This window comes from Stylophora pistillata, chromosome 4, assembly GCF_964205215.1.
Source record: "Stylophora pistillata chromosome 4, jaStyPist1.2, whole genome shotgun sequence".
In the NCBI taxonomy this organism is placed as follows: Eukaryota; Metazoa; Cnidaria; class Anthozoa; order Scleractinia; family Pocilloporidae; genus Stylophora; species Stylophora pistillata.
This window is the reverse complement of record NC_142522.1, coordinates 44842936-44859920: the sequence shown is the minus strand read 5'-3', so window position 1 is coordinate 44859920 and position 16985 is coordinate 44842936. Positions and strand designations below refer to the sequence as shown.

General features: G+C 37.6%; 2 protein-coding genes, 1 long non-coding RNA gene and 1 pseudogene across 4 annotated transcripts; 2 read left to right on the top strand and 2 right to left on the bottom strand.

The window, feature by feature from the left end:
• The first annotated feature begins 68 nt into the window (after positions 1 to 68).
• Positions 69 to 7617, top strand: LOC111326636 (signal peptidase complex subunit 2). Of its 2 annotated transcripts, XM_022930677.2 has the most exons (6): positions 69 to 217; positions 305 to 388; positions 5657 to 5817; positions 6246 to 6339; positions 6942 to 7060; positions 7329 to 7617. In XM_022930677.2, exons 1-6 carry the CDS (start codon positions 143 to 145, stop codon positions 7435 to 7437), a joined length of 642 nt encoding a protein of 213 aa, XP_022786412.1. In that variant the 5' UTR covers positions 69 to 142; the 3' UTR covers positions 7438 to 7617. The 2 variants fall into 2 exon arrangements, with proteins under 2 accessions (XP_022786412.1, XP_088612150.1); XM_088756024.1 differs by lacking the exon at positions 305 to 388 and having other exon boundaries at positions 140 to 217.
• LOC148733964 (uncharacterized) lies at positions 395 to 5433 on the top strand. The gene is made up of 2 exons (XR_015999688.1): positions 395 to 897; positions 965 to 5433. It is a non-coding gene; the product is annotated as an uncharacterized LOC148733964 (long non-coding RNA).
• Positions 7618 to 8900: 1283 nt separating the features above from the next.
• LOC111326635 (phosphatidylinositol transfer protein beta isoform) lies at positions 8901 to 11214 on the bottom strand. Its single transcript, XM_022930676.2, has one exon. The coding sequence runs from the start codon at positions 11101 to 11103 to the stop codon at positions 10297 to 10299; it is 807 nt and encodes a 268-aa protein (XP_022786411.1). The 5' UTR covers positions 11104 to 11214; the 3' UTR covers positions 8901 to 10296.
• Positions 11215 to 15144: 3930 nt separating this feature from the next.
• LOC148733963 (uncharacterized) lies at positions 15145 to 16396 on the bottom strand (annotated as a pseudogene).
• Between the last annotated feature and the right edge of the window lie 589 nt (positions 16397 to 16985).

The window sequence follows — 16985 nt, the reverse complement described above, 5'->3', positions numbered from 1 at the left end:
AATGTCGATAATAGAGACACTTTTTTGCCTTGGCCAGATCGTTCTAATAGTTGCACCACCGAAAAAGGAAGGAATATGGGGCAATTCGAGAGTCCGCTGACCGAACGGCCCCAGTTTCCAGTTTTCCTCGGCTTCATTATCGATGACTGAACAAAGAAACGAAATGGCGTCTGGTGGATCAAAGAAAAAAGGTGGAAAACCAGGAATCTTTGAAAAGGTTAGAACTTGAAAATATATTCGCAATATTTTAGAGCGATTTTTAAGCCATCTGACACTAATGTTACCCTTTTTCCCTCGATGGTAGTGGAATATCGATGATCAGCCAGTAAAGATTGATAAATGGGACTGTAGTGCTGTGAAGAATGCACTTGATGATGCGGCCAAGAAGGTGATGTTTGTGTCTATCTATCTCTCTCTGCCGAGTTAATATAGCACTCGATCTTACATTTTAAAAGATTTACGTAGTTTGTTGTTGAAGGCTGCTGTGTGTAGTATTGTCAACCGGCTTCTAACTCGCTTGTTTAAGATATACCCTCTCTTGAATGTACCTTCCTACCTTTCCCTTCATTATGAAGTACCTATTTTTTTAAATATGAATCGTCTGGTGAATGATATCACTGTTTCTCAGTCATTCTTTCCTTTTTCTCCCTTATTGTGGTTGGATGTTCTTGTTAGACAGAAATTGAGACGTTCTTTTTAACAGGACCTGAACAATCGATGACGATCGATGGTAATCAATGTCAATTTAATCGATTGATATTGGTAATCGATGGGCAATCTATTGCACAAGTTTTTGGGATGATCTTTTGTTATCAATTACCTGCTGGCATTGGTTTTTACTTGGCCTACATTCATTAACTATGCTCCCTCTAAAATAAACATACCCTACAAGCAGAGGTCCCTCTAAAATAAACATACCTGCAAGCAGAGGTCTCTCTAAAATAAACATACCCTACAAGCAGAGGTCCCTTCAATCTTCCTAGAAATGTTGGGAGAGAAAGAGAGTCCCTTCCTCTCCCAACATTTCTAGCAAGATCGAAGGGACCCCTGCTGGCAGGGTAAAATAAACAGTGATTTAAGTGGGTACTCAGATGTTAGTAAATGCTATGTGTAAACTGTGAAAGGCTGGCTTCTTTTTAGGTAAAATTACCTTCTTAAAGGTGATAATCAATTGAAAGAACTCAAGTAAATCCTTGGGTGTTTTTGTGCAATTGATTTTTTGATCATGGATTTTCATTGATTGTTCAGGTCCTGTTTTCAGATGATCCAGATCACTGATTTTAAATAATGCAATCAATGTTGTGAAAAATGTATTACATCCATGGTGAAGTACAAGAAAACTTATTGTTATTGCTAGACTCATGATGTGGTGAGTTGATAAATGTGTCTTCACCATAGTATCCTGTATTGTGAGCATCCTCTTACATGTTCTGGGTGTGGGTATAGGGAAGGTTGATGGCTTGTCCACTTTCCTTGATTCTGTTATGCTTGGTTCTCCCAGTCTTAATGATTTGAACCTAACCACATTCACAGTAGAATCCTGTTAACCACACAATTCAGTGTACTTACTACTCAAACACACAATTAATAAATCTATTTCTTTTTTAAATGAGAACTGCATATAGTTATAATATGAACAAAGGATGTTGTACCTTGGAAATAACCTTATTATGCAAAAGGCATGCTACCATAGTTGTCAAGGTAATATCTCATGTAGAGTGGCTCTCAGCCCATGATAGTGTGACAATGAGGATCACTATCAATAAACTTACCTTCACCTTGGTATAAGTGGTGTTCAAAGTTATAGAATGATATCTTCTGCTGAACACTGGGGTACTGGGGAGTCAGATGTCTTGGTCAAAGAACTAAGAAGAGCTAACCCTTTTGGCACATATTTTTCTATTTGATCCACTTCCACATGAAAACAGTTTGTGAAAACATGATATCTACCTTTTAGGTACAACATCCTTTGTTCATATTATAACTATATGCAGTTCTTGTTTAAGAAAGAAATAGATTTACTCATTGTGTGTTTGAGTACATAGTTTTTAGACGGTTGTGTTGCAGAATAAACCTTCACTCTTAAAAGAAGGACTGTCTTGTCCACAAACTTCTTCATATTTTGGTGCAATTAATGCACCACATGAGGAAACAACACCATTAATAGGAAGGATGGAATAGAAATTCTAGTGGAGTTTTCCTATTAATCAAGGAGCACAGAAGACATGTACATCAACTGTCACAGGAACTACTTAAACTGTGGAAAAAAAGGAAAAAAATAATATTTGCAACAGGGCCCACACAGCAGATATTTGAGTAGGGGGGTTAAAGATGAAGATAAAAGGTACAGCCAACAGGGCACCCCCTTGGCCCCTCTTTTTGTGTGGTCCTTGTGCAATGGAGTATGGCTGTTAAGATGATCAGTAACAAATCAAACTCAAGATGAAGAGAAGGTTTGAAGACAAAACACAGCTGTAGTCAATGGAAGCATTTAGAATGCAAGATAGCTGATAACTTTGATTTTCTAAACAGATCTAACTCTCCTAACTCTTCATTTGCCTTCAACCTAGTTATCCCAGCTGAAGTTGAATCGGAAATTTTGCGCATACCAATTAATAAATCTCATGGTTTATATTCATGTCCCACTCAACTGTTGAAGTACCCATCAAATGTTATCAGCAGTATTCTCATGGAAATAATAAATCTTTCTATTTCGACTGGGATGTATCCCACTAAACTAAAAATGGAAAAAATTATTTCTATTTTTAAAGCTGAAGATAACACTATCGCAAACAACTGTAGGCCTATTTCTTTGCTATCTAACTTTAATAGGATCTTCGAAAAATTGATCTTCTCTAGAATGGAATCTTTTATTGAGCAAAATGACATACTTTCTTCATCTCAATATGGCTTCCACAAAGCGCACTCAACTCAACATGCAATTCTCAACATTGTAAGTACCATCCAGGAAAACATGGGCCAGCACTTGTTCTCATGTGGTCTATTTATTGACCTGAAAAAGGCTTTGATACAGTTGATCATAAAATTCTTTTGCACAAGCTAGATCACTATGGTTTTTCTGGTGTTATAAATAAAAGGTTCTCATCTTACTTAGAGGGTCGAACTCAAATGAAACAAATTGGTTCCTCTATATCTAAATGAAAAAAAAACCACCTGCCGTGTTCCACAAGGTTCTGTCCTAGGCCCAATACTCTTTTTAATCTATATCAATGATATCCAAGAATCTTCTGAAAAACTTTAATTCCTTTTATTTGCTGATGACACGAACGCTGTATATGCTGACAAAAATCTCAAGTCCCTTGAGTTGACTGTAAATCAAACTCTGTGAGTTGTTTGATTGGTTAACTGCCAATAAACTAACCTTGAATATTAAAAAAACAAATTTCGTAATTTTTAGACTGAATCAAAGAAAACTTACCTATCACCCCAAAATAATGGGTATTCGACAACGATGAAAATAAGAATGTGGCTCTTGAATGTAAAGAATTCGTGAGATATTTAGGTATAATAATTGACAATAACCTTTCCTGGAAACGTCATATTGACCACGTAACTATTAAAATGAGTTGAACTGTAGGATTGATCTGTAAACTACAGCATTTTCTGCCAAGACATACTCTTCTAACTATTGATCGATCCCTTGTTGCTCCTTTTTTAACCTATGGTTTGACGGTGTTAGTTTTGAAATGCTATTTATTTTCTTTGTACTTTAGATTATTTATTGCTTAACCGCCTATTGTCTATGCGTAGTCAATGTTTATCTACGTCACAGTTTATTTTTGTCGATTACTGTAATTGGTGTGAAAATGTTTATGTTGGTGTGAAAATATATGTCAGTCATTCGCTCATATTACGGGCTTGCAACAAAGAGAGAACCATTTTTTGATCGCTGTCAAGAGGTCGTGCGCTTCCCTACTCAGTTTAAAATTGTTTTGTCTACTCTGCCACCGCGCTTTTCAAGTACGCTAGGAGCTCTACCAAAGTAAGTTACCTATATTGTTTATGCTCGATTTAGTTTATCGTTTCCTTCATTATTAGTTCAGTTGATTTCAAGAATAGGTCATTGTGCTGTGTCATTGTTTGTAAGTCAATTAATTAGCTTCGTTTCGTTTTCTGTTACCTTCTAGTTCGAACCACACACACATAATTATAATTCTACCACATTTGCTATTGCAATCACACCAAGTATTCAGCAACTACCTTATTTATCGCTGCCTGGCTACGTTCCATTTTGTATCATATAAAATTAAAACACTTGGGATTGTTACACATGGTGCTTGTGCGTTCGTTTTGGAGCTCTATGTACTAGCTATCCTTCCACTACTAAGCGACGCTACCCTGTGATTCTCTGGAATTCACAGATGGCCTGGGGTCAAGCATATAAATCGTACCTCAAAAAGCTTCTCAAGCTTCAAAAGCGAGCTCTTTGCTTTATCTATTTCTCAGAGCGAAACCAGCATGCAATTCCTTTATTTATCGACACTGGTGTCTTACTGTTAAAATTTTTGTATTATCAGCATTTAGCTAATCTTATGTTTGAAATAAGATACAGTAATGCTCCTGGAAACATTCAAAATCTTTTTCGAGATATTTCTGTTATTCATTCTTATAATACTCGATCCTCTGCCTCCAATAACTTTTACGTACAAAGTTCCAGACTCTCAATTCAAGTGAATTCATTTTCTAGAATCAGAACAAAAATATGGAATGAAATGCCTGTATCTTTTAGAAAACTTTCAAGAAATGTCTTCAAGAGGAAAATAAAACAAACACTTTTTGAGATCCTAGCTTCAGAAGACTGTTACATTGATCTTCCAGAAATCGTTCAAAAAGTTAAGTTGAATTTATCTTCCTCTTGATTGATAAGTTGATATGTATTCAATATATCTTTTAATGCATCTGTAATCTCCCGTCAAGACTGTTGTCATTTAACAATTATTTGCTGAAGGCGAGGTGAATATCGTCGAATAATCCCCGAGACGAAGTGGAGGGGATTATTTGACAATATTCACCGAACCTGAGGCGAATAATTGTTTTAGTATAATTTCAGAGCTGAACAACAGAGAAATTTCTAAAATCATAACATTTTAGTAACATTTATTAACATTTTAGTTTAACATTTTATATAAACCGCACCGCGCGGAGCGGTTTATAATTGCGTCATATAAGGAACCGCTTGACCAATCAGATTGCTGGAAACTCTTTGTTCAGCTCTGAAATTATACTAATTATTATTAGTAATATCATTAGTCTCTAATCATTGTCAATTCTATCTTTTTAGTTCTCTAGTTACTTTTAGCTGTATTTAGTTGTATCTATTTCCTGTAAACATGACCGGCCTAGATTAGCTTAGCTATCCGTGGGCATGTTACTGTACTTTTATCCCAAAACACAATAAAATGTATGTATGTATATGTATGTCTAATAATTAATTAGATTGTTATGCATCAAAGGAACTGCTGAATCCTTCCACAGCATTGATTTGCTTCTTCCTTTTGTCAAGTTTTCCATAACACTGATGAAAAAGAAAGGACCAAGAGATCACTAGAGCAAGACAAAAATATAAGTTCAGTTTATTGGCAGAGATGAAGATATGTTTCAAACTGGTAAATATTGTATTGTTTTTGTATTACAGGTGCTGACTGAAGGCTTTGGCTATGTTGAAGACTTTTCAATGACAGACATTCGCTTGGCTATTTGTACCATTTCTTGCTGCTTTGCCCTGACTGCCTTGATATTTGACTACCTTTACCCTTTCCCATTGTCGAGGCCAATACTGATCACATGTGTGCTATCGTATCCTCAGAAAAATAGGTCATATTAACCCCTTTAAGGTGAAACAAGAATACAAAAACTGCATCTAATATTTAGACACCATGTGAGTTTTAGAGGGGATGAAATAATAAGTGATAGTGATTCTTTGCTGCCTGCTCATTGGTAATAAGCTAGAAAATCTTGCACAGATAATAGAAGGAAAAATAAACATGGTACTGAGAAGAGGGATAGCTTTCACTTCTGCTCTCTCTTACTTTGACGTGTCCACATTTTACTCGTACTCGTACATTCTGACTGAAAGCTTTTAGAAGGATTAAGGGTGCAATGTACTTAATCTACATTTGCAACGATAGGAAGTGTTGAAGCTGGTATCTTCCAAACTTTTATTGATAATATGCATAAATTACTCAAAGTTATCAATGAAGAACAGTTTACTTGACAATCAAAAGATATTTTACTTTGATGACTGTGTTAACCATCTTTACCACCTTCTTTGAAAAGAACTACATCATGTTTGCTGTACAGAAAGATGAAGCTGGGGTGGTAAGTGTATTCATTATTGTATGGTATAAATGCAGACACCATCGGACAGTTATTGATGTAAATCCAAGAGCTTTTGGTTTGTGCTTCTAGAGCAGTGAAGTGATCTAAATACAGCAGGAGAATTATAATATGGTAAGAAGACTAAGATCATACTCAGGTCTAGTCCTCAGTCAAAATGCAACATGTTTCCCATGGAAGTTTTAAAACTCCTTGAATTGGCTCTAAAAGGTTTTTGGGTTCTTTAAGGACAATTTCTCACTTTTAAAAAAGGTTTTCAAAGTGCCCGAACACAACTGGTAACTTCTCAGAACATTCTTTTTCCTTTCTTGAATGACCACTACAGGGTAAAAAAAGTTTTCAAAAATCTGATTTAAGTTGTGTTAGAGAAGTTTTTTTTAAGAGCTTTTCCAAATTCTTGTGAATCATTTGTTGTATAACCCCTTTGTTTTGAGCCTGGAAAGTTTGGTTGAATACATTTCTGCACAAGGAGTTAATATATTTCCGTGAAAAGTTGACAAGTAAGTATGTAAGTGAGTAAGTAAGTACTGGAGCCTGACCATAATATAAGTTGTAATTTCTTGTCAATCATTATGTGTTTATAGGGTCCTGATAATTACTGGCGTTTGCATTCAACTCTGAAGCGTTATGACCAGAACTACTCTCTTACAATCATTTACAAGGATGGTGACTCTAAAAAGGAAAGAGAACAGACCATTACTAAGTATGAATTCTAACTATAAGTGACCATTAATACATTAAAGTACCGACAAGCAGACAGATAATGAAAATTAAGAAAACTATAGACTCACTGACAGAGAAATGCATTTAGTAATCAGTTAGGAGAATTTCCTCTTTAGATCATGTCACATTTGGTACAGTATTTAACTTTGTGAGGACATACCTGACTGGATTATTCAAATGTGTTATGCTACAACTTCCTGTAATAGCAAAATTCATTCCATCAAGAAAATTTATCTGATTTATTTCAGATCAGTGGCTTCATGGTTTGATGAAGAAGGGACATTGCTCATGGATATCATGGAAAAAGATGTCCAGGAGCTTCACAATGGAATAGCTTCCGAAAAGAAGGACAAGTGATGTCAATGTTAGGTCTGGTTTTATGTAACTTAGAGCATCGAAAGTAAATAAGTAATAAACTGTTTAATCGTTTAAATTAGTTGTTCATAGATAAGAAGAGATGAGTTGTCACTTTTCAAACACTTTTAACTTTAACACTGAGCACCTGCAATAAAACTGACATAAATTGAAATTTTCAAAGTGTGGTAGGATTGTTCTTTCCCTTTTGATTAATTATGCTCTCTTTGTGTTTGTGGAAAGTTCTAGAATAACTGAGATTTCATCCACAAATTGAGGAAAACTAAACTAAGGTTCACACTCCTGAGGAATCATCACACTCTTGACTTCCACTGACCTTTTCAAGTTTTTTTTTTAGAACAGTCTTGTGATATGGGCCTTATTTCCTTATTGTTTTCAAAAAATCTTATTTTTGGTATGTAATTATCCATAACATTCCAATTCCATGACTTTCCAGGCTTAGAAAATGGTGTTGTGGAATTTCATGGATTTCTAGGTTTTGCATGACCCATTCAAACTCTGAAAGTAGTAAAGTATAAAAGAAAAATAAAGTTAAATAACAGGGTATGGACGACTCAGTGAAAGGTAGCCAATTTGTTGGGTTGGAAAATTTTACAAATACTTTTACAAACTGTCAATAGCATGGGCCAACAAACAACTGTTGGCTGAAAAATGGTCAACAATCATCCAACAGTTGCCCGTTACCCTTGAATTTTTTCTATAATTTCTGAATCCTTGCACACAAAAAGAGAGATTTTAAGTTTACCCTTTTGAGTGCGTGACACTTAAAGTGCTGTATAAGGTGAATGCATGATGGGTTAAGTTTTCTAATTATTTGTGTGAAATGCATTCATATTTGGCAACTAACCCAAATACTGTCATAAACTCTCAGCCTTGTCCATGGTCAAACTTGCTGGCATTCAGTAATTTCAGAAGAGAATGAACACATGGAAAATATGCTAAAAGAGGATCTTCATATGGAACGGTAAACCACACAATTCATTCACAAACAAAAGTGAATGGCTGTGAGAAATGTAACAAAGGAAAAAAAAGCAGGTGAAAAACTACTGGGGCTCAAAAATAGCAAACAATATCTCTTACAAATTTTATTTTAGTATTTGGCAGCATCTGCATTTTACCCTCCCAACAGTTTTCAACTCCTTGCTGCAACTCACCAAAATCTATTAAAATTGCACGCCACCAGAGTGTCCAATCCACAAGTTTACATTAGCATTTAAAATGCATGACCACAGTATGAATTATAAATCCAGAAAAATACAGCACTATTCTCTTAAATTCTCCAGTATGTTAGTATCCTGACTGATTTTTACTTTTCAACAATTTTGTCTTACAACCCGTACTTGTATTAAATTTAGATATAAAATTAGATTTGTGAAAAGCTGCATAGTTTGTGAGGTCATTGCCTCAAAACACACACCTTTAAGAAGCAAACATACTCAGCCAGATAATGCTCACATTGGAATTGTTTATTGAATTATTTATGTCAGTAGTGCTTAAAATCCTAAGAGTGATTTTAGAAGAATATTCCACTTTGTAGCTAATCTCAGTATACTAGCATTATACAGTCATCTAGTGAATCGTACTTCAATGCATGTTGTCAATTACTTATCAAATTACAAACATTCTGTAAACCCTATCAAAAACAAAAAGTTCTTTTTTTTTTTTTTTTTTTTTTTTTAACTTTTTGCAAGTAAGATGCAAGAGAGGGTCTGTATCAATATTACAACAAGATTCTACTGCAGGCCTACCTAGAGGAGAGACAACTGTTTGTTGTGCTTCAGGTGTCAAATTCAGTCACTTTTGGAATTATATCTGACTCCAAAACTGAACATCAAAGCTTTCCGAGTTCACTCCCTTAAACAGAAGCATTCAATATAGAATATTCACTTGGACTTTAGCAAGAATCCAAATATTCTACTATTTCTCCATTCACTGCTGTGCTATATGTGTATTTATAACATGCATTCCACCTAACATGGTAAAACCATGACCTTGGGTTTTTCTGGATGTCTACCCATCAACAATCATTGACTGTTTACGAGTACCAATATCCTTAATGGGATGTCAATCACAGCAGTTCATGACTTGCCATGCCAAGATAAAAACTTGATACAACCAACTAAACCATGAAGCCTGAACAGAATCTTTTCTTGAATTCAAGATGAAGCATACTACAATGTTCCAGTTAACATATGAAAGACAATTTAAAGAGTCAACAAAATTAGAGTTTCTGAAGGGTTCAGTTGAAAACATTAATCCTTCAACTGCACTATGATAAACAAGGCACAGACAATGCAAAGTCATGAAAAAAAAAAAAACAACAACAACTTACCCCTGATAACTAAGTACAGTGTTGCAATTTTTTTTTTAATTATCAGAAACAGACACTTTCATATTGAGGGCATCATGCTGATTCAGAAACTCGACTGATGTATGAATAGTTCTAACCATACACCACAAAGGAAAATTTTTGTGGTAATCGATGTTCTAATCCTAGATAAATACATCTCGAAAATTAACTTAAATGCACAGACGGACTTTTTTAAGCACCCCATGTCAATACCAACGTATCAAGTATTGTCGACATTGTTATATCTACAAATTAACATGAGCAGCGTGGCTACCTGAATAACAGCATTGAAGAAGAATTTTACGAGCAAAGCAATGGTTACCGATGGAAAAAAAAAATCGTTAAAACCTTGTCATGGGGACTTCTAACCGGTGAAAGCCCACTATAAAAACAGCTCTCGTCTTGTAATTTGTACGAGTTTCCTATATCTACTCTAATAGGTTAACATTCTAGTTCAGTCGAATCATAATGTGCCTTGTTTAGTTAGTTATTCATTTCTCACTCATTCCACGTGCTTCTCCTTCACTTCGTAACTTAACTAGTTCTTCTTTGGTCTCATCTTCAAGCCTCCGTATGTCTTCTATGGTCATACCAAACCACTTATCCAACCAACAGAACAACTGCCGGTGAAAGTTGGTGAGGAGTCGCGTTACAGCCTTTATGATAAATTTTTCAACCTGGGTCTGTAGGCCCCACCATTTAAACTGTACTCGGTATAGCTTGTAGCACGTCATTTTAGGCCAATTCTCGTTTTTCTTCCACTTGCCTCCTTCATCAAGATGACCTCGCCCAGTTTCCTTTGACTGAAATATAGTTGGGTCCTCATCTCTCTTGTAGTCCGAAGTAGAAACTTTACTGTTATCAGCTATGTTAATATCTATCACTTCTCTTCTCTTCAGCTCTTCCGCTGTTAAATTGTGCACATTTTCCTCGCCTTCTCCCTCCTTATGCCATGTATCGATCTTGATGTGGAAATTTTCCTTCATGTACGGGTTTGAATACTCCGTCCTGCAAAACGGATAAGCGTTCCACGCCTTTTCGTGCACTTCTAATGAACCATTAGGTGCCAAATATCGAACAAAACTTGGAACCTTTGAAGATAAATGGAACACTTTATGAGTGTATTGTCCGCTGCCATACTTTTCGTGGTTTTCGTACGGTTCGTTCGTGAGTACTTCGATTCCTTCCCCTCCTCCCGTTTCGTTTTTACTTGCTTCTGCAACGGAGTACAGCTGACCAATTTTGTATTCTTCAACAGATATGGGCAAAGTTATTCTGTACTCCTTAATCTTATCCATCGAAAGTTATACGAAAGTCGAAGCACAGGAGAAAAAAAAAAGATCGAAAATCAAGCGTAAAATATGTCGCCGGCGAAATAACATGTGCCTTAGTCCTCTCTGAAGAGGAGTGACGTATTACGTACCACAAGGCGTTGCGAGATATCCAGCCTGGTCAGCCTCATACCCAACCCCTCATGTTTACTCTCCACCCCGTTGATCCCCCAATTCCCCCCAATAGTTTTGATAACCACCACATTTTTAAAAGCCCCTTTCTCCACAACATCAAGTAGCACTAATGCTTTCTGGTCTTCATGTTGGGAAATTCCTATTGAAAAATCTGCATTTCCCTTGCAAAAATTCTGCTTAGAAAAACTAACCAAACCTTGTAGAATTTTTTACATTGAAGAAAAAACAAACAGTTACGTGGTAACATGCCAAGCATAAACCACTGAGTTTGTTGTAACATACGTTTAATTTTACATAATAAGCTTATTCTCTAGATGTAACGTCCTTTGTTAGGTCATTATAATTACATGCCGTTTTCGTTCAAAAAATAAATTTATTCCTAACATATGGTGTGCGAGTTCAAGAACGAAAAAAAATCGTTAGACCGTTGTGTTGCAGAATAAAGATAAAAACTTCATTCTTTAGGAAGGATTGTCTTTTCTACAAATCTCCTTATACTTTGGTGCAAGTAATACATCACATGAGGAAACAGTCAGAAAGTGTTGTCAACTGTACGGCTTGTGAACAAGTGTTCTGTTCCTTTATGGAGCCTCTTTTGCTCAGTACAATAAAAAGAAGAGCAGATTCTTATCTAAACAGGATCTCTTAAACCTGTACTTTCATAATCCCTGCAGTAACGTACGGCATATCCATATCGGGGAGGTACTAACCGACAAGACGACCTCGATTCACTTGAAAGATTACACTGCAGGGCAGCAAGAGTCATTTACAATTTCGCTAAGGATATACAGTCAGCGGAAGTCCTCACCAGGGCTAAATGGGACACTCTAAGAACTTTCTAAACAATCTATCCTGAAACTAACTTATAAGATGTACCACAATGATTTACCATCGTGTATGATAGCACATATTGTGCAATCGCAAATCTCATATAATTTAAGGAACAGTCTTAAGTTGGAAATCCCATCTTTCAAATCGAATACCAAAAAGCATTCCATATCTTATAGAGGTTCAGTTTTGTGGTCAGAGACATTGACTTTTCTAATTTATTCTGCATGTGGCCCGGGTCGCATTACGACCGATGTTGTTGAGAATTGTTTACTATAGGGATTAAAATCTGTCAACACAAGCATTTTCTAATGCGATCCAATTTTTGCAGTTTCAAAAAATTTTCAAAATTCCAAAAATCATCAAAGACGCCGGTGTGCTTGGGTGGAGTTTGACTAATGGTCGTGGGTTGTGGATACAGGTCGTGGGTGTGGGTAAAAGTCGTGGGTGTAAGTAATACAGATTAATTAATGGTTAAGAGCTCATATAATAGCACCACTGCTAATAATAAATTACTGTTATTTTTGTGGGGGAAAAGGGTTTTTTCGTGATCGCGAAGGACCCTTTGGCTGGTTTTTTCTCTCGTTAAACGTGATTTGGTTATATTGCCGTGAACGTTGAATCGCCTTTCCTTCATGGAAATTGCGAAATGACTGGCTTTTTTCACGAAACGAGACTTGAACCGTTGTTATTCTTCTTTTCCAAAAATTTATCCTGTAAGCGTCTCAAAACAAGACGTGAGACATGACTGTTGTTGTTTTCTTTGTTGATTCCTAGCGTCTCAGGCCATTTTGAAGCGTTTTCGGCGAGTTAGCGCTATGTTGGTGTTCAACTGCTAAAAGAAAGACTTTCTGTTAGCAGTTGAAGGTAAGTCCATTTCATTTCAAAACAAGACATTTTTTCTCTCTTTTAAGGCAAACCGATAACATCCCATACAAACCTTTATAAATATAAAACGTTGCGCAACACGGTAAGAGTCACGTCCGCTTTTCTAGTAGTGAGCTTGGGCTGCCTGTGCTATAGTTCATCCGTTTGTTACATCTAAATTGGACTATTGTGATGATGATGATGTTCGTCCTTCGCTGGCGAAGAAGACCATGACTTCGAATCACTGGGGGGCGGGATGGGTGCGAAGATGGCTGATAAGTCCAATCTTCGCGCGGAAGTGTCTGACGCAATGCGGGCAGGGGATGCTGGGGACTGGACCAGGTTGAGGGTTTGAATTCCTTTCCTTTCTTCTCTGGCGACTCTGATCTTTCTTACAGATGCAGTTGACCTCGAATGCCAGCACTCCTGCTCTCACAAGCGAGCGCCATGCAGGACGGTCTTCAGCAATCGCTTCCCATGTGGAGCAGGGAATGTCACAGCGCTTAAGAGACTCTTTCAGAGAGTCTTTGTATCGTTTTTTTTGGCCGACCGAGTGGGCGCTGTCCTGTTGTAAGTTCACCAAAGAGCAGTCTTTTTGGGAGTCGGCTGTCGTCCATTCGTCGGACGTGGCCTGCCCACCGGAGCTGACAGCGCAAAAGAATGGCGTGGATGCTCTCTGACTCAGCACGCTGGAGGACGTCAGTGTCTGGTATTTTGTCCTGCCACCTGATGCGAAGCAATGTCCTCAGGCATCTCATGTAGAAGGCGTTGAGTTGTTTGGCGTGCCGGCTGTAGACAGTCCATGTCTCGCATGCATAGAGCAGGGTTGGGAGAACAACGGCCCTGTACACAGACAGTTTGGTTCCGAACTTTAGGCCCCGGCGCTCCCAGACTTTGTCTTTCAGTCTGCCAAAGGCAGCACTGGCTTTGGCTATTCGGTAGGCCACCTCCGCGTCGATGTTGACAAAGCGCGACAGAGTGCTACCAAGATAGACGAACTTGTCTGCTACAGCGAGTCTCTGACCGTTGACGGTGATGATGGGTTCGGTGTAGGCCGTTGCAGGTGCTGGCTGTTGCATGACCTCGGTCTTAACTCACTGTTATTTGGCTTGCCTAAGTATCAGTCACAGAGGTTGCAATAATATGTCCAGAATACTGCAGCCAGAGTGGGGTGCCAAGGACGTAAATACGACCATCATGATATTACACCAATGTTACAGGAACTCCTTTGGTTACCTGTCTATTATAGATCTATATTCAAGATTTTACTCATTGTATTTAACTGTCTTAAATGATAATGCACCAGACTATTTAAGGTGGCTCACAATAGTTTTTAGGTTTTCTAGCACTTTTACATTTGAGGGATTCAATAAAACAAAATAATAATTTTTCTTACACTTTCTTGGTAACAGTTACTAGCTCAATCATCAGTGAACCAAAACATAATCACGTGGCGTCATCAGCTGTTACCATAGCAACAGCATATGGTTGTAAATAAGAGCCATCATGGAGCATCTAACGCTAATGGCGCAAAAATTAACTCGGTGACCCCTATTTTTCTTAATTTTATCCAATTTTACATGGAAGTGGAAGCAATTATAGAGAGTTTAAAAAAAATCTCTGGAGCAGATTTTATGTAATTGCTAAAAACCGTAATTTTTGAGTGGCTATAAATCCGGTCCAGAGAATTTTTTAAAATTTTACCAGTACTTTTCTCTTAGTCCACACTACCCAATTTTAAAATAAAATAGTGGGGTCACCGGACTTGTTTTTTAAAGAATTCACTTCGCGTCTAAAGAAAATCCACGCGCGTCTCGCGCGTTTGCAAAATCTGGCCCTTACAAGATCCCGCTTTTCGCATGCGCATACGTTGTCCGCTGGTCAAAACCTTGATTTGTTTCGAAGAGTCACTCGCTCGATTTTCGGTCGATTTCATCAGCTTAATTAGTCGTTCAAGTGGACCTGTAAATTATTTTTCAAGTGCCGTTAACAACCTTGCTTCGTTGCTACGTTTTGGAGAATTTCGGTCATTTAAATCTGGCTAATGTTACGCGAGGTACGTACATTGTCATCAAGCACCTCCAGAGGCACAACACGTGCTGGCCAGTTTCTGCAGTTTAAATGTGGTTAAATGGAAACACATGAAGTTACAATTTACCAACAATGGAACCAAAGGAACTATTCTTCTTTCGGAAATGTTTCCTGAAAGTGGTTTGCAATGGCATCGAGAATACGCTTTGTTCGAGTGACACGAGGTTTCCTCGCTGTGTTTTGGGAAGGAGGCATGCTGAGGATCGCAAGCAGCCCCTTTGTTCCGAACTTTAAATATAACTCTTTGAGATGTGAATAGGAAAGCCCACTTCCTGCAATCTTCTGAGCCACTGATTGTTTTATTGCACCACTGTCGTCCCTGGGGTCGAAAAGTCTTCGGCTGAATGTCTGAAGAATTTCATGGCGTCGATCCAAATACGTCATGAACAACCGGAGCCAGATCTTCATGTGATGTACAAAAATAGCTGGGTTCGATATTCAGTATCTCTAATGCTGCACTTACATAGCCATAGCCAAGATTTCTTTGGGCCACACCACAGGCTACTCTAAAGTCATTGCTTATACTTCCTCCGTAATACCGGGTTTTGGGGTTTTTTGTTGCTATGGTATTATTTAGACTTTCCTTCCGTTGAGAGTTGGCACATGGGGAAAGCTTCTTGACAACAGTATCAGTGGCATATTCTGAAAAGATGTTGGTTAGGGCATTTTTCAGGGGCTCACCATGTAAATTCTTGCCATTAGGTAGTTCTGTGTGCTTGTATCCCTCAGGACATTTTTTGAAGCCACACCAGGATATATTGCATGAACTGTGTTCCCCAAATGAATGTGGTACTATGGAGTTGATACTTGATTTTAAAAATTCTGGATTTCCAGCATTCTGAGTTACAGCATAACTGAAGCATTTTGCATAGTAACTTATTACTTTGTTACTTAGTGTTGAACAGTGCGGAGTTTTGAAGCGATCTTTCAGATTGTAAAGACGAGTAGTGAGAGAACGTTTGGTATGTATTGTGTCTGACCACTTTTCAACCTTGTATGGCACTTTGTTTAAAATATCAGCAATAGTAGTACTATCATCATCCCCAACATATGTACTGAATTGGGTTCCACTGTTAAGGGCATTAGTCCAGAGCTCAACTGCTACATCACTCTCCATGGACTTCGAGGACCCTACATGGTTTTTTCTACAGTCGTGTGTTTTGGCCACTTTTCCTGATTTTTTGCAGGATTCACATACTTTGCAGGCTTTACATCTCGTTGCATAAGACAGAACCTTTCCCGTTTTTAAACCCATTGATGCTCCATGACCAGTGTGTGAGTTGTGCCCTTTGCCTCTTTTCGTCCCACCCATGTCGTACGAGACTGCAATTGCTGGCATACTATCTACTTCCCCCTGATTGTTAGATTCTTCTGCATTTTCCTTTTCCTGTTCTAAATACACATCACAACTTCCTTTTGCTACCTTTTCAATGCTGTTACCTATTTCCCTTTCTCGCATTTTGAACAGTTGCTTATTCAGTGTTGGAATGTTTAAAGTAGCCAGAAAATTGTTCAGTTGTGTTTGTCAAACTCCAATATGAAGGGAGCCAAGAACTGCTCTAGAATTAATGTCACTGGCTTTTGGCCCTCTGCTACCTGTTCTGTGATGATTAGATGTATGAACATTGTTTATTTTTCCACACTTGGAACATTGAATGTTGAAGACACTACTTAGCCCACTTCTTGTTTCACCAACCATGTTGTCCAAAGACAGTGGACCTGGAAACCAAATTTGTTTGGTTGTCATTTCACTTTCATTTGGTTTAATTAGTTTTACTGGAGGCAGGATAAAACAGTAGACTGGTTCAGACTGGTTAATAAGTCTGATTTGAATAACAAATCTTAACTAAATTAGGAGGAGAGAGATCATGAGAAATGTCTAATCCCACACCTAAAAAAGACCATTCAATATAGAGTGTAAGAAGGTT

Coding starts and splice junctions, on each gene's coding strand:
- LOC111326636 (XM_022930677.2), top strand. CDS start 143: ATGACTGAACAAAGAAACGAAATGGCGTCTGGTGGATCAAAGAAAAAA. Junction 389..5,656: donor TTGATGATGCGGCCAAGAAG/GTGATGTTTGTG, acceptor TTTGTATTACAG/GTGCTGACTGAAGGCTTTGG. Junction 6,340..6,941: donor AGAAAGATGAAGCTGGGGTG/GTAAGTGTATTC, acceptor ATGTGTTTATAG/GGTCCTGATAATTACTGGCG.
- LOC111326635 (XM_022930676.2), bottom strand. CDS start 11,103: ATGGATAAGATTAAGGAGTACAGAATAACTTTGCCCATATCTGTTGAA.